General features: G+C 48.3%; 1 protein-coding gene across 2 annotated transcripts; it reads right to left on the reverse strand.

Annotated features, from left to right (window-relative positions):
• Positions 1 to 552: 552 nt before the first annotated feature.
• On the reverse strand, positions 553 to 21,859 carry NR2E1 (nuclear receptor subfamily 2 group E member 1). 2 transcript variants are annotated; one of them, XM_057528275.1, is made up of 9 exons: positions 21,065 to 21,859; positions 16,216 to 16,361; positions 12,887 to 12,974; positions 11,070 to 11,305; positions 9,641 to 9,787; positions 7,103 to 7,199; positions 6,566 to 6,715; positions 6,220 to 6,325; positions 553 to 1,185 (listed from the first exon to the last, which is right to left on the reverse strand). In XM_057528275.1, exons 1-9 carry the CDS (start codon positions 21,087 to 21,089, stop codon positions 1,146 to 1,148), a joined length of 1,035 nt encoding a protein of 344 aa, XP_057384258.1. In that variant the 5' UTR covers positions 21,090 to 21,859; the 3' UTR covers positions 553 to 1,145. The 2 variants fall into 2 exon arrangements, with proteins under 2 accessions (XP_057384258.1, XP_057384257.1); XM_057528274.1 differs by having other exon boundaries at positions 553 to 2,050.
• Between the last annotated feature and the right edge of the window lie 1,625 nt (positions 21,860 to 23,484).

The raw sequence follows: 23,484 nt of genomic DNA on the forward strand, positions 1-23,484 counted from the left end.
TGCCCAGGAGGAACGCATAGTGCCCACGGCCTTGGGCAACTCTGATTTCCACCACCGGCTTCTGGCTGTGGGACCAGTGCCCTGAGATTTGCTGGGAACATCTCAACGCACTTTCTACCGCTCTTTCCACATCTTACTCACCAATATGGTTCTTCACCCTTTATCTTTTTGATCATTAAATAATTTTAAGTTCCTGGTCAGGACTGAAATGTTGGCAAGAGAGTTAGAAACAGAGGAGTGAGTGAATGAAGACTCTGTTAATCGGCCTCTTTCTTCCTCACACAGCAATTTTTCTAACAGATGCAATTACATTTGAGAGCTGCAGAGAACGGAATCTTATGTTTTATTTCTTTATTCATCGTTTTACAAATGGGATTCACTGTAAAAAGGAAATTGCCTTTGTGGTTCAGTTCTTCAGGCTGCAGTGCTCTGAGCTTCAGTTTTTACACCAGCTGCCTCGGCCGCCTTATAACTGGTGGATAAGAACCAGCCAGGGAGGGAGGCTAAGAAATCAGGCAGAGTTCATTTAAATTCAATATATTTTTTATTCTTTGTAAATACAATGAGTACAACCTTTTAACTTCACAAATCAGTTAATTCACTTTATACAAGGAAAGTTTTACTCATCCTATAATAGTCCAAGTGCTGAATATTTTTCCTCAGTGCTAGTACCTAATAAATCAAAATGTGAAAAGTACAGCAGCTATTTTAAAATGTTTGTTTCTACATTTCCATAAGTAGAGATTCATACCAAAGGAGCAGCTTATAGTGTAGGACGAAGTGTGTGTGTGCACGTGCAGGCATTCAAAGCTTTACTAGAAACCGGTTTTCTGAAAGGCATTGAAGAGTCTCAGGCTGTTAGCATTCGATCAAGAAGCCCTTTAGCATCCATCTCCTTGAAGTTCCTTCTGGTCTCAGGTCTCTGTTCATTTACCGTCTGGTGTGACTCGCGGAAACACGAGTTTGGACCCCCATTGCCTTTGGTTTCAGCACTATGTTAATGGGACAGCAGTCTGCCTCACTCCATCATTCATCTCCACTTTATTTGGTTTTGCTGTTTTTATTCATCCTCCCTCGACTTGTGTTCTTTTAGTAAAGCTCTTCTATTTTTAGATGTTATCCAACCTGAAGTCCTGGTGAGAATCTCATTTTCGTCCACCAATTCCTTTGACAAGGTTGCCTGGCCTATGGTATTAAGAAGAAGAAGGAGAAGGAGGAGGAGGGGGAGAAGGAGAAGGGGGAAGGGGAAGGGGAAGGGGAGGAGGAGGAAGAGGAAGAAAGAAAGAGAAAGGAAGGAGAGAAAAAAGCAAATCTCACAGCATAAGCTACCTTTCACTTATTAACTCAGTTCTGAAGGCCACTTTATGAAGTAGTACAATAGAAGGGAAACTTTTGATAAAACTTTTGATTTAAAACCTAACCATTATTTTTAAAATAAGTTCTTCAACATAAGATAGTTCTGAAGGCTGCTGTATGATGTTACACACAGAACTATATTTGGTTACCCAACTTTATATGCTAAAAGGGGAAAAAAATGTTCTACTTATGTTTCAGCTGTTGATAGATCAGCCTGATCTTCCAGGTAAGAGGCAGAATGGCCTGGCCTGTGGCAACCCCGAATTCGGTCCCCTCCCAGGGCATGGTAGCAGTGAGTCCTCTCTGCTCAGGCGGTCCTCTTACACCCCCTTTCCTTCCAGGCCACCCCACCCTGGGTAAGGCAGCAGGTCAGAGCTACTGGAATTGTTTTGTGTCAATTGACATTTTTTCCTGAAGGCTACACATTCCCAGGTTTATGCTTCCTGAAGGGTTTGTTAGTTGAGGCTTGTTCTCCATGGGTAGAAGTTCATCAGATACTGTCCCATCCTGAAAAGTAGGGACTTGGAGAGCTTAGATATCACTGGATTTGTACATATCTGAAAGCAGTCTTGTAATTGGCACATTGCCGATCGTTTTTTTGAAAAACACTTCCTCTATGGTTGATGGACTAATAGAACGTAAAGCTGGCAAAAGTAACAGGAGTTTTCCAAAGCGACAGGGTTGAGTGGGATATCTGGAATAGGAGAAGCCATGAAAGCAAGGTAAGATCCATCACTAACAGGCTTAATATCTCATCCTTGAACACACACCATCTTCAGCTTAATTTCCTGATTCAGCCTCTTGAATAACATACTACGGAGTCCTAGCCAGGCACTACTGTCCCTGTTTTGCAGGTGGGATAATCGAGGCATGGAGAACATAATGACGCTGCCAAAAGCACACGGTGACTGTCTCCTCATTAGCACAGGGGTTGCAGTTTTTTTGGAGAAAAAATAATTTTAAGAAACATGGTACTAAGTTTAGACCAAATAATAAACTTAAGGTTGCCAGTGTAGAAACCAACCAATGGTACTGATGACAAAACTAGTGACAACATTCAATTTTCTGATTCTCAAGACTCCTTCATGAGGCTATTTCCCTCAAATAAAATGGATTCCTTTTCTAAGCAATTCTCTAAATTATTATTCAGGCACTATACTTAGTCACTCTCAGGAATAATTCCCTCCTTATTACACTGCAAATTAAAGACTAAGTTCTGTTGGCTGGCAGTGCCACCCAACTTTCATGTCAATGAAATTGGCATATAATTAAAGATGTGAGAAATTGCTGAACAATTTCCTCTCTTGATGTCCAACATGCATCTGTGCTCAGATGTGCAAGTTCAATTTTCTGCTGCCTTTAGATGCCTATAAGCCACCTCCTCGCTGCAGCCCTGATGCGTCTTCAGTCAACAGCTTGGAATCAGGTGTCAATACAGTCCACCAGGAGGTCTCCCTCCACTGACACAAACCACCCAAAAGACTGACCTCTGGAGACACTTATCTGTGACTCAGCCAGGTTCAATCCACGGCCACAGGTGCTAGAAACTGACAGATATCAATTCCTACACAGGAGTTAGGTGGCTGAACATTGAGTTTAACTGTCCAATAACCCCACCATGCAAACAGAGTCCAGGGGAACAACTTTCATGCTTGTTTCTTAGCTTTGGGCACAAGAGAGTCCCTCTCTTCAACCTGATATGAGGCTGATAATTCATTCTGGGCCTCTGAGGACCTCATTTGGCTCTTTCACTGCCCAGCTTCATGACCACCAATGGACAGGGACCACCAGACCACCTTTAATAATGTGGTATGGACACGGTGGAGGTCCTCTACATTTAAAAAATACATAAATCCCACCTCTTACTCTACTTGCCAAAAACATCTCCTACGTTTCCTGGAAAGTAATCCCAAGACCCAAGTCTCCCTTCCACCTTGGCCACTTACTCTCTTCAACAGCTCTGTTTCCCTTCTCAGGCAGGCAGAGGAGAGAAGGCCCCTGCAGTGGGTGGGAAGCAGTGGCTGCCTAAATAAGCCCCCACCGTGTCTGCAGCATCCACCCAACATGCTGAAGTTTCCCACAGTGAGAAAACACTGTGGGAAATAATTACTTTCAGAAAGGACGTATTTTGGTGACTCCATAGACAATTAACTCTTGATTTTCTATGAGTAGATTATCCACTCACCTTCTCACCCACTTCTTTTATTCTCTAGTTAGGAAGGGGCTGGTTAGTCAGTCAACACAAATTAAGTGTTTATTATATGTGGAGTACTCTACTACCCAGAAACAATAACCATGTGTATGTGTGTGTGTGAGACAGAGACAGAGAGAGAAGGAAAGAAAGAGAGGGGCTCTCTGACTGCTCAAAATTATTTTGTAGAGTATCTATGCCCTTGACTTCATCCATCAGCATACATAACTGGAAGTTTTCTTTCCAGGTGTAAGTGTTCTGTGTCTGTCACAGATTTGGGTATTTGATTGTCAGTTATATAGTTTATTATATATAACTAAATTATTTATTATTATATATAGTTATATATAGTTGTTACACGTAGTTATATATAGTTTGTTTGAAATGCCAATTTCTAGCCCTCTCCTTATGTCCTAGATAATTAGAGAAATCACTTACCGGGCTGTAACAATTAGCTCAGTTTGCAGCTTTAACAATTAATGCACAATTAGCTCAGTTTGCCACATTAACTTCTCAATTTCAGATTTTATTTTTCTAGACAGGAAAGTGCTAGAGGAGAATGTTCGCTGATTTGAAGGAGCTAAGCAGTAAGGTATAGTCAGTTTTGTCACATGTATGACTCTAGATATTAATATTAAATTCTAGCTGTAGCTGATATCATGAAATGAAAGGCTCATGTCAAAGCAGATGTGTTCCTTCCATGAATAATTTCCTTGTTTTGAGGGTGACAGAGAAGTAGTATACTTGTCATTTCTCTAAAATAGACTTCTGTTAATTTGTGGTTTAACTCTCTCAGGTCGTCCTAGAAGCAGCTCCTGAAACGTCAGGCTCTCTCAGACTCTCCTTACTCCCTCTCTGGCACCTTCCATGGCACCTCTACCAGCCCCTCTTCTGCCTCCTATTGGTCCCCTTCTCTCCTGCTGGAATCCAAGAACTAGCTCACATGTCTTCTCCATCCATCAGACTTTCCAGATTTTTTTCTCACTCCCTCCAACTAGAATTCATCTCTCTCACTCCCTACTTTGCTTTTTCTCTTCCCTGGTCTGAGTTGGAGTAACACTTCTGCCTACTTCCTGTAATGATCATGGGTAGTATCTTGTCCTTTCTCGTCTTCCACAGTGCTCACCAGCCACCCTGCACAAAGCGAGTACTCAGCTAAGGCTTGACTGAATCAATACCTAGTATCATATTCTCCTGGTGTGATGTTCTTTATACCTTAAAGACTCTAAATGTCAGAGGTCAGTTATGATATACAATTTAGTTTTTAGTAGGGAAAAAGTGCCCAAATTATGTACTGTTCCATTTTATAATTCTGAACAAACTTAAGTGCTTACTATATACATTCTGAAAGTTAATGTGGATTTTAAATTTAAAACCATGGAACTTTAATTTGGAAAAACATACACAGGCTCTATCACTCATCACAGTTTCAGTGATATTCCATGGACAAGGAACAATTTGTTGTTGTTGTTAAACTCACATTTTACAAATTTACTTGTTTGTATACTCGCCCTACTTTTAGGGAAAATCTTAATATGCTGGGTTGTAAGGCACACAGTAAGCACTCAATAGATATTGGTTGCTGTTGGCTATTGAAGATCTACTGTGAAGCCTAAAGCTTTCAGGAATAGGAATTCTGAAAGCTACATTCAGCGACTCTGGGGCAGGGAACAGTTTTACTCATTAGTATTCAAAAGAGGATTTATAAAAGAAATAAGGAGATCCCTGCAGAAGTGGTATCATTCCAAATGAATACAGGTGACTTGGGGTTTCTTTGACCCCTTCAGTAATGGAAGCATTAACTGCCTCTACCCATTTGATTTAGTTACTCCCAGCATAGTGTCTATGGGTGATGTTGAGATGATAGAGACTGGTTTCCATGGGCTTCTCTTCAAGATCAATCTAGAGAATAAGTAAGAAGAGCAACTCTATTCTAACCTCAGATCTACTGCAGCCGTAACTTAGGAAGCTAGCAAGGTTTCACTGCTCTTTAAAAGCCTTGCTTTTTTCGTCTGAAAACGGAATCAGAAAGTCTGTAGACCTCGTGGTGGATTTGCCCATTTGGTGGGCCAGGAGGAGCACTGCTGGAACCCCAGTGATGGAGAGTTTCTACAAATAGCCAAGAACAGCCTCTGTCAGTGGGCTTTGCTTGGCCAGAAGTAACATGATGGGTGCTATGACTCAAAATAGCTCAACAGATACCAATCACCAAAGCCAGACAGCAGTCATGATGGGGTTAAAGATGACCTCTTTAGAAAGTTCTCTGGTCCTTCTATTTGGGATTGGCATCCAAAGAAAGGCACTTGCCTTTTTTAAAGGATCGTGTGACCACTCTCTAATATATCAACTAACATAACACTTTAGCCTTCATTTTTCACCTTCCTCATATCTGGGCCCATTCACCTCAGTGTGTTTAGCTATATTGATGGATCAACTTGTTCATCCAGGAAAGGTGTAAGGTGTCTGGCAGTGCTTTCGGTTTTGTAATCTAATTTGATTTGCTCCTCTCACCTACCCTTCGAAATACGTGAGGACATAGATTCTAATTAAATTAACTGGCTTGGCAACAGGATAATTAGTCACAATGTTTGAACTGGCTTTTTGCTGTCTGCTCACACATTCACAATGGAAGCAATTTTCTTAAGTACATGTTCAAGGCAAACAAGGGTCACCTGGTATGGATGTAGCTGTTGAGAGTTAGCTGAGCCTCATCTTGAAGAGCTGCGATGGCGGCAGCATTCCGGAAACTTCTCAGTTCAGAACCACTGTGTGTAGGAACTAGAAATGAAGACCAGGAAATTGTGATAGGCAGCACAGGAAATGCAGATGGGGAAAGCACTCTCTGGAAGTGGATGGCCAGCAGAAGAACATGCAGGTTCCATGGCTATCGAAAATGGAGTCAGACTAAGAGTATCAGCTCTCTTGAAAACCATCACCTCTTTTTTGGACTTAGAGGTGCCTGAATTACTGATGGCAAAACTGGGGAAGGAGAAGAGACAGCAGTTTGTGTCTGCTTACCAGCTTTGAAAGTGACGATGCATTTTAGACAGGCAAATTCAGTAGCATCTAACCGGAGTTGTCTAAACCGAGCCACCACCTCTTGTAAAGCCTGTATTTCAGATATGATCTTGTTCAGCTTCTGGGAATCTGTGTTGTCACCATTCATGCCTAGAATAAAAATATGCAATAAATGCTCTAACATGAAGGCATTTTCATGATTTAATATTGATTTTTGACAAAATCCTGCATATCAATATCTATTCAATTGTCACTCTAAGATATCTGATTCCATGTAAACTGGCTATATTGTATGAAAGTTAATATAAAATCTTCTCTTGGATGATAACAAACACAGTAATTTGCATTTAAATAACAATGCAAGCAGTCATGAATACAACAAAACAACATTATTTGCATTTAAATATAGATTTATAAATGACAGGTATACTCTATTGTTCAGCAGGAATTTGTTATTCTTTACATGTTGTTCTTTTTTCAGTAATGTATTTTTATGGTAATTTCTACAACAAAGTCATTAAATTGTGCAATTCTTACCAGATACAGCCAGTAGAGTGTTAGCATCAACCGGAATGGCCCATTGTGCTATTCCTAGAACAAACAGTTCTCTCCAAGCATCTTCCAAAAGCATCAGCTGTCATACAATAGATGTATAATATAATATAGTGTGTAATTTATAAATTTATAAACAATTTCAATATGTAAATTTCCATCATTTTAAGAAGTGTTTTAAATGCCTGTCCTGATAGTTTTTCCTCTGAATATTCTAGCTTTCCCTTATTTTCTCATATTTTCCGTTATTAAAAGGTGTCTATACTTAAGCACATGCATTTGAGAGTCAGCCATTCCAATTCCCCAAATTTTGCTTCCCTTGGAAAAGGGTTTACCCTTCTTGTTCTTGCATCCATTTGTTCCTGACCACCTAGAAACTTCTCAGGAGACCCAGGCTCTATGAAATGTCACCAGCAGCACAGCAGGCAGATTCCCCTCATAGAAAATGTTGATATTATCAGGGGTTGAGGATTCCAGACTAAGCATGCAGATGTGGGCCCCCATCTTCCTGGAGGGTTGAGCGGGCTGGGCTGGGAGAGCGATCACTAATTCCCAAGAGGCATGCAGGGAAATCAGGGTGTAATTATGTTAATCGGGTTTTGCTGAGTTTACCTCATCTCACTGCCTGATTTTTCTGAGACTCATAAGTGGACAGCATCAAGGTGCTTGTCATTTTCATTCTATTAAAATGTGCTACTGAATATTTAAAATGAAAATCTGGCTCCTTTTCGAAATTAATATACTGGATTCCACTTCACTGCAGTTTGCTTGTTGTTGAAGGGTTTCCACCGAAGGGCTAAGTGGCAGACAGTAAGTAAATTTTGTTTGGATTAAATAGTCTACAAATACTTGTTTTGAGAAAAAATAGCCAACTTACACACACACACACACACACACACACACACACACACACACACACACACACACACACAGAGCAAATGGTCAGAGTCAACCAGTAAAGCTGGTCAAAGATAGAAACTAACCATCTTGAAAAATTTGTTTTTGAAAAATCTCTCAAAAAACAGTCAGTTCTGGATGTGAGAGGGTTTTCTTTTGAGAGCTAAGGGCTGAATTGTGAAGGCTTGTAACCAAAATCACAATTTGACCAAAAGGTTTAATTTTCAAAGTGCTTTATTTTCAGTTTTATTGCATTAAATACAGAAAATAATACTTTAAAAATGCAAGGTAGGGGCTTCCCTGGTGGCGCAGTGGTTGAGAATCTGCCTGCCAATGCAGGGGACACAGGTTCGAGCCCTGGTCTGGGAAGATCCCACATGCCGCGGAGCAACTGGGCCCCTGAGCCACAATTGCTGAGCCTGCGCGTCTGGAGCCTGTGCGCAGCAACAAGAGAAGCCGCAATAGTGAGAGGCCCGCGCACCGCGATGAAGAGTGGCCCCCACTTGCCACAACTAGAGAAAGCCCTCGCACAGAAACGAAGACCCAACACAGCCATAAATAAATAAATAAATAAATAAAATATATCATAAAAAAAGAGTAAAATAATATATAAAAAAAAAATGTAAGGTAAACAATGTCTAATTCTGAACATGTCTGAAAGTCCAGGCCATGAAAAAAAGAACATCCCATGCTAGAAGATTAAATGTTTTGAGCACATTGCCAGGGCTCTCTGTAGGAAATGTACTTCATATTAAGGGGCACTATTATGCTTTAATTAGGTATCAAATGAATTAAAGAAACAAATCCTTTGCTTTTGGAGCTACTTATTAGCCTTTTGGGAAATTTGTCATTAATTTCCATGAATGTGCTGGTGACAGCCAATTTTTGTGAATACTTCATTTTATTTCTTTCCCTTAAGGGCAGAAAAATTCTGGCAGAGGCCATTTCTGATATTCCTAACAACAAAACTTCTGAGTTTCGGTACGATGCAATTTTAAAGGCACATACTTTGTTTTCTCCCTCTTAATGTCATTTACAACCACAGGATTATGCACCAGACCTATTTGTTTACAAAATCTCTAAAAGCACTTGAAGAATCAAGGGAGGTGTGCAATGCACTCTTTAATCCTTCATGCTGATCAATCAGTGGCCAAAACTATGAGCATCACAGTGGAAAATATAAAGCTGCAAATATAAAATGAGACTAGTTCCCAAAATCTTACAAGGGAATACTCTCATCACGTTCTATGTCTCTCAGTTCCAGTGTTCTTAAGAAAATATTGTTTTATTAACAATTTTAAAAATCATTAAGATTTTTAAAATTTGTGATTAAATTTGATGTTTCAATTAAACTAAAAAAAAGATAATGGTCTTGTATATTCGTGTTTTTTTAGATCATATCCAACTTTCCTGAAATAACATAATTACATTTCTTAGTAAGGATTCCATAGCTAGCTATTTTGAACCCACAGCAAGAAGCTAAGAAAAATCATTTCCTACTGCTGTTAAGAACGGATGCCTGGCCTTGGTGATTTATCCAGGTAACTTCTAGTTTCATAAGACTGACTACTGTTGCTTCTTTCCCAACCCCCTTCCCCCAAGAGCTCAGTGCCCTCTTGGTCATACCTGGTCTTGCAAAGATAGCGTGGAGAAAGCTGGCACACTCTTAGCCCACTTGATGCTCATAAACAGAAGCCTGGCAGCTGATTCACACACTGACTCTGTGGCCACTTCATAGAGATACATTGGGGTCCCATTCACTTCATGGGGGTACTGGGTGGGGAAGAAAGAGAAACACCAGGGAGTAAGGAAACTGCAGCTTTGCAAGAAGAGCCAAATTTTAAACTTTCTAATTAGACCAGTGAAGGAGATAGGAATATCTATAGAGTTTGGGGAATAATAATTGATGGGAGAGGCTCATTTCCACTCTTTGGTGGCCTGTTCCTTCAAGAGGGGCATCTGGCTTTTCTATCCCCTGCAGCAAATTTTCCCCAGGCTGAGCCAAGTGCCAAGCCTGTCTCCCAATTTAGACAAGAGCTTCTTGCATTTGAGTAAATAAAAATAGATGTGGAGAAAGTATAAATTAATAGGCATCCCAAACACAAATATGCATATGAGTATTTTTAGAAAGGATTAGTATATTATGGAAATATTTCAATTAGACATCTTAATCATTCATAGAGCATTCCCATTCATAACTGACGACATATTCATAACACTACTTTCCCAAGCTTATTATACACATCAAGGATAAGAAAGCAATATCAAATATTGTGTGTGTGCATGTGCCCAGGTGTTTGGCTTCCCTGCAGTGTGGGGCTGCAGCTGGCCCTCCTCTGGGGGAGAGAGATCTGGAGCCCTTCTCGGCCTGGATTGGGGGCTTTGGGTAGGTACCAACTGGAAGCCTGGAAGGTAGTCCCTAGGTGGCAGCCTTTTGAGGTGGTTCTGACTGTGTCCCTGCTAGTAGAGGCTCAATTCTTGTGTAAATTAATGCGGCTCAGAAGAGAGTACGGGGAGTGGGAAATGAAGCCAGGTTCTTCAAACTGTCCTAACAAGGTGAGCTCCACATTTCTCTCTTGCATTAGGGACCCATGGCTTTGCCCAAGAGATTAGATCCCTGCAGTTGCAATTCAGGAGCTCTTCTGCCAGCTGTAGGCAACTTCTTTCTTCTAAAAACAAACTCTGCTCTTCTGTCCTCCAGGAACACCTAGGCTGCCCTCTTAGTTCAGCCAGGGCTTTACACTAGGTGTTTTCTAAAGACACAGGTTCCTGGGCCCCACCTCAAATTTGCTGAAAGGGGGATGGGCCTAGGCGGCCACGTTTGTAGTCAGCTCAGAGAGTGACTTTACTGCACACTAAAATTTGAGCACCCCTAGCTCAACAGGGGAGAGAGGGAGGTCTAGAGCTCCCCGCAGAGCTCGGCGAAGCCCCGAGCACCCCGTGAGGTCTGTCTCTCTCTCCATCTTTTGGCTGAGCCATGCCAGCTGAGAAAGAATGGGCGCGCCCCTCTCCGCCCTCCACTCGGAAAGGTCTCGGGCCCAGCAAGGTCACTGACCTTGGGCGTGGGCTGAGCCAGGCTCACGAGGGTCTGCCGCTCAGGAGTGGCGGACACGGCGGCCAGCTCCAGGCCGTGGGGCTCCAGCTGCGTAACCGCGGTGAAGAATGCCGGCGCGGGTAGTGCTGCGGAGGGAAAGTGCGCGGCCGCCCCGTTCTCTTCCTTGTGTCCACGGAAGTATAGGGCCACCTGCTTGCGGATGGTGGACGTCCGAGGCCCCCGCTCATGCTGCACGGCTACAGAGACAGACAGACCGGCGCACGCCCGAGATCAGAGACTCGGTGACACTTAGACGCTGCCGCGCTCTCGGCCAAAAGCTGCGTCTGGACAGGCAAGGGCACCCGGGAGGTGAAGAGAAGGAGGGAGAAGGAATGTGAGGGTGGAGGGCGCTCTGAGACCGTTTAACCCTTACACTGTTTGCATAAGGAAGCTGAAGCCGAGAAGAGCAGCCCGGCCCAACGTGTCACACTAATACCCGAGCCTCAGGCAAGACTAGGTGTGTTCTCTGTCGGTTGAGGGCTCCTCCGCACCCAGGGAAGGTAGCAGGGAAACCAGAGACCCTCTGGGCAGGAGTAGCTAGGTCTCGACCGCAATCGAGGGTAGAGGGAGCATTGCGCACAGCTAGGCACAGCGTCTCTGCACACACTTTTCCCAATCCGCTCGACGACCACTCCCCCCCCACCTCCATCCCCCGCCCCACTTAGAAATGCCGTTTGGCCTCCGAGGACCCCAGGAGAAAAGGACCCGAGCCCGGGTCCGCTGGGGAATGGGACGAGGGAAAGCCCTCTCAGAGTGTGCTGGAAGAAGGCAGGGGAGATGTGACAATTACCACCAACAGTTTAAACAAACAAATTAATTCAGGGCAATCTTCCGCTCGACGAGCTTGACAACTTGTCAATACACAAGTTCAACAGGTTGGACGCTCCCTCCTGCTTCCTGAGCCGCGGAGGAAGGAACTCTCCCCAATGGGCGCCGTACCTCGTGGAGATGCCACCCCGCCCAGGCCTCCGTCCGGGCAAAGCCCACTCGGCACCCAGTCCTGAGGCCCCATCCCTCCCTCCCAGCCAAGACCCCTGCCACGTCCCGGCCTGGGGCGCCCTCGCCAGGCCACCTCCGGGCACGAGCTTGGATTGCACTCTAAGCCCAAGAAGCGTCCTGACGACCTAGTTCTTGCTGCGCGCCTTTAAGAGCCTTCTGGGAGCTGGGTGTCCGAGGCACCCACTGGCGTCACTCTGCTCCTCCAGCCCCTTTCTTTAGAACTAAGAGAAGGCCCTGAAAAAGCTCAGATCGCCACAACGGCCGTCCTGATTTTGTCATCTTGGTGAGTCTACAAAGAAGGGGTGGACATTCCGCGTGTTCGTGTCTCTGCCCTTCCTCCTTCAACCCGTCTCCGAGTCCCCAAGATATCCTCTCCAGGAGACTATCCAGACAGCAAGACCCTGCGGGAGGCTAACAGGCTTAAGTCTGGCCACAAAAGGGCTGCAAGGAGAGGTGAGAAGAGGAATCAGGATGGGAGGCTAAGAATGTCACACGTGTGTCCCCAGCAGAGTGGGGGCCCCAGGAACGCTGGCTTCGTGGGGATGGTTGTGAGGAGCAAGTGTCCCACGTGGGCATGGGTCTTGCCCTGGGGAGTTCAGTGGGGTGGGGGTGGGGCTCATGCAGGGAGATGACTAAAGCCGGAGGCCAATTCCCAGCACCTGGAAAGAAATGCTCAGGAGATGATTTATATGCATAGGAGTGCCATTATTTTCTGTACACATAATTTACTTACTACTCAACCAACATAAGGATAAAAAGATGTACTAAGAATAGATTACCATCTTTGTTCATGTTGACTTCCAAACACTTCTTCAGCCGACACGCCCTGCACTGGTTTCTGTGTGTCTTGTCCACCGGGCAGCCTCCCTGGAACAGAGTGCAGGCGGTCAGCGGCCCCCAGGACCTTTAGACTGGGGACGCGAAGCCGGCGCCGGGTCGGGGAAAAGGCGTGTAGGCGGGTACGGACCCCGCAACAGACCCCGGAGCTGCAAGCCTGGGTCCGCGAAACGCGAGGGCCTTGGGCACCAGCAAGGCCAGGAAGAGAAAGGGCTGGGATTCCCGGGGCTACTTCAAAAGGACCAGCCCCTGACCCTATGCAAGCGGACAAGAAGGAAAGTCCTTCTCAAATCAGGTGAAGGGTCAGAGCTCCTGGTTTGCCCAGACTACGCTGCGTGGGGAGGAGCTCCCGAGGGGAACTTCCGCCAGGCGCAGAGGGGTTGGAGCGGGGCGAGAGTTTTCAGGACCGAAGACAGCGACCTGCCCTGGAGGAGGAGGCCTTAGAGCTCTGCAAGGAGCAGGCTTGCCTGCCAGGACCCCTGCCACGTCCCCCTCCCACCAACTATTCTTTCCACTTTCAGGTCTTGATTCTACCTCTTTCTGTCACTTTCTGGGTGAGCCCATTTATCCATCAGATAAACATTTCCCATTATTCTCCACTCTCCTGTTTTCTCTCTTGCCTTTGTACTCAAAGCCATGCTTCTGACCAGCATGTTGAGAGTTGTCTTAAAGACTAGCTTTAGCCCAGATTCATAGAAACACAGCCATTCCTGGAAGGTGAGGCAGAAGCCAGAGTGGTTAGGAGGGCAAGGCTTACAGATGTGAGAGTGGGAAGGGAAGAGCCCAAGGCCTGGACAAATTCTAGAAATGCCCACCATGTAAATATGACCAGGAAGATAATGTGATGGACTGTCTGACAAAATGATAACATAGACTGAGAATATTAGCAAGATAACAGAAAAAAAAGAGGTAATTGTGCCTTAGAAATACTTATCTGAGATGCATGAGAAAATAAATGTTTTATCCAATGCAATTTTCTGGAAAAATATTGGCCATTAAAAGAGGAAAACAGAGAAAATTTCTAATGGAATTCACTCGATGTTAGGTGTTATTACTGAGAGAACATATACATAGATTCATAAAGAGTCATGTCTACATGTGTATTTTATACACAGTAAATACATAAGAAGTTTGGTGCTCTGTTTATACTACTTGCTACTTTTACATTTACAGTGGGAAGAAAGAGAATAAAATAAATGTATTTTTATTTTGTTTCATAATCTCAAAATTCATATACTCTGAATTTGGAGTAAGCATATCTTCTGAAATATCCCTTAGGAAAAAATTATACACTCAAACACACAGTTTTATGAGATCACACCCTCTGATTTAAAATACGTTGATTTATTTAAAATAAAGGTAGAGCAGAAGTTCATAATAATTTCTAAACATCCTCATTACTGTTAATAATAAATTAGAATGCTGTTTACCCAAGCTTAGAATAAAAGAGAGAAAGGAAATAAATTTTTTTCCTAATTGAATTCTTCAGGTCATCTTTGCTGGCCAGTGTAATAGCTCAATGTAAAGAGGTTTAAATAACTTATTATTAAATGCAATCATATGCCTATCCTCAAATGTTATCCTCCTAGTGTTCTGATAAACATACTAATGCATAATAGAAGTCTTCATTAGTTCTTAAGAGTGTCTTCAAATCAGATCAAATGTATATAAATATCTGGAGCCTGAGAGACAGATGCGCACCTCAGCTAAGTCCATTTATTCTCTGTGTAAGAAGAGGACCACCATGCCTGATGAGTCTATCAACACTCCTTTACAAGCACTTGGACTGACATCAGTATGTTTGAATTGATAGCCAACCCCTTTGAAAATATCAAGCATAACATCTGAGGTTTTGATTCCCCAATTCTGTGCATTGCATAAAAGTAAAAGATAACTTAAGTAGAGGCCTGCTCAAGTCTGATGACCCACAGTAATCCCATATTCTTGTGGAGCTACTGGGATACAGTCCTGTGTGTATATAATGTGATGTGTCCATATGGTGAAGCGAGAAACTGATACAGAGCTATGGACCCAATTAAACAGGTAACAGGGCTGGAGAGTTCAAAATAACTTATCCAAATGCAGCATCTTCTTGTTCTTGTTTTTGTTGATAATCCAGATCTATCAGAAATTGGTATGAGCAGACATAGGTTCAGAAAAAGATAAACAATTCACTAGCACCAGACAATATATGTGTTTGTATATATGTGTATCATATATATTAATTAGCGAAAACATTTTAACATTTTGGTTACCAAAGGATGTTTTCTGATTACTGCGCTCTCCAGGATCTTCTTGGAAGTGGAGATGGTCACTCTGTATTTAGGGTCTGTGTGCCTGGCTAAGGAGAAGGCCAAGTGTGGGACCAAAAGGCTGATCTCCTAGGTTGAAATAAACCTACTACTGAACTGGAAACTGAGTCAGGGGGAGGGGTCTGCTCACTCTTTCTGGAAGCTTTGGCTCACACTCAACCCATGCCCCTACTCCTCTGTCTCTTTGAAACAGTTCTGCCTGCTCAAGATCAAAACAGAATCAACCAGGCACCTCTTCGAAGCAGAGAAAGTGAAGATATGGGGGCCATGGAGAGGCTCCCAGTTTCCTTCCTTGGGCACCTTCTCTTCTTGCTCACTCTGCCCTTTTCTGACAAGGCCCAACTAAAGTCACATGGGTGCTGAAGCCTCACTGCCCACTACCAAGCAGCCCTGCTTCTCTGAAGTTGAAGGCACAGCCCCTCATACAGCACATCCTCTCTGTTCCAACTGGCCAACACTCACTTCGCTGACTGAAATGCCCTGTGCTTTTCACTTCTGCACGGACAGACCCGGGTCAGAGCACTGAGCTTAGGTGCTGCTAGGAATGGGACTGGGGTGGCAGTGACATAAAATAGCCCTTTTACCTGCCTGCACTTGTGGTTTAGATCCTAAAGTTCCTTAGATCCCCTGGGCTGGCTTTATAGTCACTGGGTGTGGGCCTTACCCAGTGTCAAAATCTGTCAGAGGATTAAAAAAAGGGGGGGGGATTGATAGGGGGTGTAAGGAGACGCTGGGACTTCAGCTTTCCTCCTTCAAACTCAGCTCTCTTCCCTTGCCTCTTTCCGCCTTTCCCAAGCAAAAGGGCCACTGAGAGTTGAGGCAGGAAGGAGGGGAGAGGAAAGGAGAGGTCAGGGCCTGGTCTCTCCTCAGCAGCTTGGAAACTCAGAGGAGGCCTTGGCACAAACAAAGGAAGGGGAGGCGGCAGAGGGGAGCTGGGCAGCGTAGCCCTGCTTAGGTACCTGGTTTCCAGATTTGCAGACATACGTCCTATTCCTTCGGATACTTCGTTTGAAAAACCCCGAGCAGCCGTCGCAGGCGTAGACCCCATAGTGTTTCCCCGAGCTGCGGTCGCCACACACTTTACAGGGGATATCTAAAATACGGCCTGAAATCGCAGGAAAGACAGGGAAGGGGGGATGGGGTGAGAGAGAGAGGAGGGCGGAGAAGAAGGAGGAAAGGGGAGAGGGAGAGAGAGATGCTAAGCAATCTGACCTCTGAAGGGATTAGCACCGAAGCTGCGGTAAAAGCAAATAATGAAGTGATTTTATAGCCAAACTTTTTTTCCTTGAGCAAGTGTCAGTTTCCTACAATGAGCATTATTCATGCACCGCTACATGTATTTGGGTCTCCTCTAATCGCCGAAACCCATTTTGGAATAAAAGATTACAGCAGGCCGGGGCGGCAGCACGGCCGCCGCTGCCTTTCTGCTCCGCGGAAAGTTTGGCCGCCTCCCTCTCCTGCTCTTGCATTTAACAGAGAAAGTTGTTAGTGAGCGCGCGAGGAGACAAACTTGAAATGTAAAAGGGAAAAGAAGAAAAACAAACACGGCTGGAACCAGGGATGGCAGCTGGAAGGCAATCGAGTTTTCTCTGAGCTGCCGGGCGGTTGTTATTATTAGGATTATTATTGTAATGCTAATACTAGGATTATTAATGATAATAAGGGTAGTGGTAATTGCCCAACTTTCACTTTACCTATTTAAAATAATGCTTGATGGATCGCTTTTGAGAAATAATTTCTTTTAGGAAAAAATTTTTTTTCCTCCCCAAAGTAACCAGTACCGAGGTAGGCAAGTAGGAGGAGAGTGTTGTAAGTATGTCGATTCCCTGGCAGGTTAGGGTGGGACGGCACCCCTCCACCCCGACTCTCCAACGTCTTCCCCCTTAAAGCCCTACCTTCTCACACTAGATCCTGCGGGGGTCCCTTGCTTTCTGTTTTTCCACTGCTGTCTGAGGCTGAGTTTTTCAAGGATCTGACTGGTTTCCCTAAACTGCCCCCACCCCCAGTGGCCTCGACAGTCGCCTGACTTAAGAGAAATCGCCTTGGAATCCCCTCTAGCCTGGGATGGCCGCGGACCCTATAGGAATGTTAGGGAGAGGGTAAAATTCGAAAAGTTATAAGGGAGGGAACTATTTTTCTATAAGGTTCAAGCCAACAAGCCTGAAGTGGCTCATAAGAACTTTGAAATCCTTCTTCGTGCAAAAAAAGGGAGTATTAAATAAAGAGTTAACTTAATTAATACTTTGATAATGATGATGATGGTATTTAACAATACTAGTTAATAATTAACTTCTTTACATTTAATGTTCCCTTTGCTACCGGCCCGAAGGCCTCCAGTCTGGGCCCCGGCGGCCTCCGGCTTGGCCTCTGTGAAGCTGGCACCTGGTTCCAGGAGCGCTCAGGTTAGGGACCACGATTAGGCTGGGGTGATGGGAGGCAAGGGGGAGGACGACTGGGCCAGGGGAGTAGGGGAGGCGAGGGCGCCGCGCAGGAAGGGCCCGAGGCCTCAGGGTGGAAACTCGCCGGTGGATTCCGAGGCATCCGGCGGGCGCGCACCCCCGACCGCAGCCGTCGAGGAGCTGCAGGGGGTGGGGGCGGGGAGAACGCGGGCGGCAAGGTTGGGGAGGGGGTTTGGTAACCACCGGGCTCGGCCCGGGCAATTACAACCCCGCCGTAGCACCTGCCTATAGAGCCACCAGTGACCCGTCAAAAAAAGTAGCATGGGAATTCGGATGGCGACAAAGGCCGGCGGGGGAGGCGCGCGGCGCGGCGACCACCGCCTCGGCGACCCCTCTCCCGCAGGGTGGGAGGAGAGGTTGTGCTGGGGGAAGGAGGGGGTTGTAGAGAGCCAGGGGAGGCCACATCGGGTTTTGTCCCTCACCCCCTCGGACCTGTCACTGCGCCCAAGGGAACTCAACGGCCGCGCAGCAGCCGCCCTCACTCTGAAAAGCAGTAAACTTGGTTTCCATATTTTGCAACCATTCTCCTCTGCATAACGCTCTGGCTGAGCTGGGGTCGGTGTTTGGGGTCCAGCCATCCTGTCGTCCCAGCTGTCCTCCTCTTCCCGGTGGCAGTTTTGATGATGCCAAGATGAGCTAGCGGGAGGAGCAGTGGTGGGGGTTCTCTTTCCCGCCCCCCATCCAGACGGGAGGCCAGGGACATGCATCTCTGGAGAACCCCGACGGGGTGGAGGGAGGACCAGTTAGGGGCGGGCGACGCTACTTGGGCTCCAGGGGCGGGGCTCCTAGACCATCGGCCCCCCGGGGCCGCCAGGGCGGCAGGTCGGCTCTACCCCTGCCCAGACCTCCAGGCCGAGGCTCCCGGGGCAGATTAGAGACAGGCGTACCCACCTGGGGCGGGGCACACAGGGGAGGACGAGAAAATTCCGGGGCAGAGCGGGTGTGCGCCTCAGACTCCGCCACCCAGCCACGGTAAGGTGACTTGGGTCACGAGACAAGCTGGTTGACCCCGTTGCAAAGCTCCCCTCATTTAGCAAGTCGAGCGAGCTCCGACGTGAGGCAGGCGGGAGTTTCCTGAGGCTGGAAAACCGTTCTTAACTTCCCTCGCCAGGGGGTCCCCTCGGGGCTTTTTGTGTGTCATAATTGCCTAAAGATATATGGCAGCTTCGATTACTGTAATTACCATCAGAGGCTGTTGAAAGAAGTTAGTCTGGGCTGCAGGGGTGACTGGCCGGGGTCTTGTTACCACCCAGGCGGGTCTCCCGGGTGACATCGCTCTGCTCTCCAGCTGTGCGAATCCGAGCAAGGCGGGAGTTGCAGACCTCGCGGCCGGGCTCGGCCCTGACCTCGCCCGCTGCGCGCCGACCCCATCGCTGCTCGGGGCCCGAGGGCCGCAGGCCTGGGCCCCGCTGCCGCCACCGGTCTGGAGAAGGCCTGGATGGCGCGGCGCCGCGCCGCGGGCGGGGTCTGCTGTTCTGCGGGCCTGAGAAACCCCTGCGGAGGCGTCCGGACCTGCGTCGGGCTCGAGGCTTAGGAGGCCCAACTCAGGCTCTTGGGAAGCTGGAAAGCTCCAAAGTTTCCCCAGTGTCATTCTGTCTTTTTTCCTAAAAGTCCGAACGGTCCGCCTGCGTCCTAGTCCATCTACAGCATGCGGGCGCGGTCCCCAGCGAACCCAGTTCGCGCCCGCCCCTTCCCTCACCTCCGAGGCCTCACTTTTCAAGGCTCCTCAACCCCGGCGACTGCGCACCCCAAGTGGGCGAGGGGTCTGAGGCTCCTTACTTCCAGGGAAGGAGGCGAGGACCTGTCACAGGGCAAGCAAGGACCGAGGCCTGCCGAGGCCTGCCGGCTTCAGTTTTAGCGGTAGAGGCTCGGAATGCACCAGGAAGGCTTTCCTTCTGCACCTCCCGGGAAGGACACACACACGCCAGAACATGGGCCACAAAAAATATGCGAGCTCGCCTCCTTTCCCAGAGATTCGAACAGCGAGGGCCAGGTAGGCCCGAGGCTAACTGGAAACTCCAGTCCTCCGTCAGGATCGGCTCTGTTTCGGGCGGCAGCTAAGATTCCTCCTCTCCCCCCTCCGCCTTAGTTCCAAACATTTCTCCTTTTTTCTTCTTGTTCACGTTCACTTTAATTTTTAAAATGGCAGCGCCCAAAACCAAAACAAACGGACAAAGTAAAAACACAACCCACTTCTTGGGAGGGCGGGGAGGAATTGCATCCCACTCAAGTGGGACTTCATTATCAGTCCTCAGAAGTATCTCGGACTCTCCTAACTTTCAAAGACTCGGGACAATGAGCGGGAGTGAGGGGAGGGGGTGTTTGAGGAAAGCACAAGCGCCAAAAATGCTATAAGCGAAAACGACAAGGGCAGCGGGAGCACTCCGGGATGTGGGGACTTCAGCAGCGACCACCCCCAGCCTTGGACCCTGGAAACCGCAGCCCCGGGCCACCGGAAGGCGGGAACTGAAACGCCGCATGGAGACCCTGGCATTGCGGCCGTGCCGGCCCAGCGCCGGCTCTGGCCTGCACATTTTCAAGGTCCGCAGGCAAGGTGCACGCAAAAGCCCTCGCACGGACACTCAGCCCTGCACTCCGGCGTCTAGGGGCGGTTAGAGATCAGCCACGACTTGGCGTTCCAAGGGAGAGCCTCCAGCTAAGCAGGGTTAAGGAAGGAGAGGAGCGCGCGGAGGGGAACAGGCCGCACTCTCCTGCCTCTGCCGAGCTCCCGCTCGAAAACTCCTTGGGATTAGGGATTTGGTCCTCTCTTTGCTAGAGCGGTTCGCCATACTTTAAATTCCCCAGTTATGACCTACGCGGATTTAGGATTAAGGAAAATGTGACTTTTAAATTGTTTCTGCTTCCCAATTTGCAGGATTATTTGAAATAGCTAGAAAAGGGGTGCAAAGCATTCCATTCAAAATCCGCTTTGCGCAAAGTTGCTTTTGCGCTTTGGAGCTCGGAGTTTTGAGCGAGCGTGTTATTGTGCTGCAGCCTGGGGCTGCGGCCTAGTTCCCGCCCCCGCCGCCTCCTCCCCCTCTTCCCCGCACCTGGCGGCTAAGTGGAGGCAACTCGAGGGACTGCTGGGCGGCCTGGGTCGCAACCTTCCCACCATACCAGAGAAAGGGGGAAATCAAGCAATCCAGAGGTAACGAAATTGTTCTTCCCTCACCACGAAAGGCACTGACTCATGGTCTACAAGGAGCTGGGCCAAAGCGCACACACCGCTGGAGTCCCTCTCCCAGGCTCGGAGTCTCGGAGATCGGAGCAGGACCTCCCCGGCCACCCCGCCCGCCCGCCCGTCCCAGCCTGCGCGCCTGAGCCCCGCGGCGGCCCGATAGGTACCCACTTGTTGATCCGGCCGGCTTGCTCATGCTGGCGGTCCCGGGGCGGAGCGGTTGGTGGGCGCTGCCCGAGTCCCGGCCGGCAACGCCCGCTTCGCCGCCGGGCGCCGCCGCTCTCCAGCCGCCCTCCAGCCTGGGAGGCTCCGGGGCCGGACAGGTGGGTGTCGGTTGCGCGCTGCGCTGCTCCCCGGGCGCTCAGAATTCGTTCCACAGTGGAAAATTAAGCATCCTTAAGTTTCTTCCCGCCTCTTGCAAAACCGCAGCTGCTGGGAATGTTGCTTGGTATGGACACAGGCATGTACAGACAAATGGAGAGACGGACAAGCAGATCGAGGGAGAAGGGAGGACAGGCAAGAGAAGGGTATTGAAGAACAGAGATGGAGACACGAAAATGGTCTTTCTACGAAGCAAAAAGGGCAAAATCCCTCTCTTTCCCCATTCCTGTCTCTCAGTCTTCAGTTCCTCCCTCTACATTAGGCAGGCAGAGTGTGGGCAGATCTCTACAGACCGCTGCTCTTTTACGGAAAGAAGGGAAACACAACCGCAGTCTCAGGCAGATGGGCTCCGCGCTGCCCAAATCCGAGCGCGGAGTGGGAAAAACTAGATTGCTGGGAAGTCTTCCGAGGGAACAGGAGGCCAGCTCCCGGTTTCCGGGGAGAGCCGAGCACGCAGCGGCAAAGGGTTCCCGAAGTTCATTACCCCGTGACTTTGTGCCTGTCGCTGCGGACTGGGTCCCCTGTAATATCTCCAGAAGCGCTCTGACAGGCAGCCACGGGGAGGGGAATAGGGCGTCCCTGGCCCACTTAGCTTTTCCCCCAACTCCTGGCGGGGTCTGACGTCAGCCATGTGCGGGGAGGGGATGGAGAGAGGGAGGGGGTTAAATGCTAATGATATTAATGAACCTCCAAGCGGCTCCCAAAGAAAATGCAGGCGCTCTCGGAGCTGAGGAGTTATAGAGTGTGAATATGGGAGTGCGGCTCTGTGCGTGCGAGATGGTGAGGACGGTGCAGCTCTCGTAATAAAAATGAATTATTATATTTCATGGCAAGGGGGAAGGGGAGGGGAGCGGGAGCTGGAGCTTTCTCAGAACGCTTTCCCCCTTCTCTCCAGAGCGCCAGACAGATTCGTGGAAGAACTGGGTGGCTGTGTGTTTGTGTGTGATTGTGCGCGCCGGATATGGCCATGTGAGTTGGTTCATTCTTGGTCTCGTGCCCCTTCTGTTGGGTAAAACTTGGATCTGGTCCAAGGTGAGTAATTATTCATTTTGCAACTATCTACGGAACGTTATAGGCGAGGACACTGTGTGCGTATTTGGGGCCTGGATGGGGTTTGCCGGAGGCTCCGCGTTCCTGTGGCCTTCGCGCTGTCCACTTGGGAACCAGCCGCCAGGAGGGTGCCGCCGGCTTGCCGAAGTAAAGCCCATCCGGAGCAGGGCGAAGCTATTTCGCCTCCATTATTTCTGCACTGGAGCGGCTGGAGGGTAGAGCTTTCCCTCCCGCTGCCCGTCCCCAGCGGGCTTCGCTTGCCCCCCATCCCCCCAATTCAGGGTCCAGGGATTCTGGAGAGCTCCCTCCCCCGCCTTAGCCCCCTACTCCTCCTGCCCGCCTTTCCCGCGATTCCTGTGCTCTCTCCTGCCCTGGATCCTGTACCGCGCTGGGAGAGCGCACGCCTAGAGAGCGGTGATCCCCGATCTCTAAGAGATTAATTCTTACTAAAGCTCTCCCAGCAGCTTGAACTTGTCGAACAAGAGCTTGCCAGCCTCACCTCCTGGCGTGGGCTTGGCCAAAGGTCAAGGGTCACACCTCCTGCTCTCCCGCCCTCCGCTCAAGCTCTGAGGGAGGTGAACAGATACTAGCACGCCGCAATTCTATCCGCCCGCTCCCGGTCCCACTTTCTCCAGACTCGGTGTCAACCCGGGCTTTCGATCAGAGTTATGTGTGTGCAAGTGAGTGCTTGCGTCCCCCGGACCCTCGGAGGGCGCCGCAGTTCCTCGGCCCCGGAGGTTCAGCGGGGCAGGCTGTGCGCTCCTGCTGGTGGCCGCAGCACGTGACCGCAACTTTCCGCAGCGGCCTGGGCTGGGCCTGGAGCCCCCGCCCGCGCACGCCACGCACCGGAGCCCGCGTCCTTGCTAGTGCCGCGCAGCGACCAGGACTCGGGCCTGGGGACACTCGGAAAGAGCAAGAAAGGGGACAACTACCTCCCAAGTTATCCCTCCTCGGTTTTTCGAAGTGGGACGAGATCAGGGAAATGTGGAACAAAGCCACAAACCTGAGGGGTTTTTTAGGAGACAGGACAATAAGTCAACATTGTTGACAACCAAGTTGGGCAGACTTGTGCTCAGCTAGCCCTGCCCGAGACGTGGTGCAAACTCGAACTCCGCGCCTAGAAAAGTATATGATTTCCCGGCGGCGTTTGAGAAACACAG

This window comes from Balaenoptera acutorostrata, chromosome 14 (genome assembly GCF_949987535.1).
Source record: "Balaenoptera acutorostrata chromosome 14, mBalAcu1.1, whole genome shotgun sequence".
In the NCBI taxonomy this organism is placed as follows: Eukaryota; Metazoa; Chordata; class Mammalia; order Artiodactyla; family Balaenopteridae; genus Balaenoptera; species Balaenoptera acutorostrata.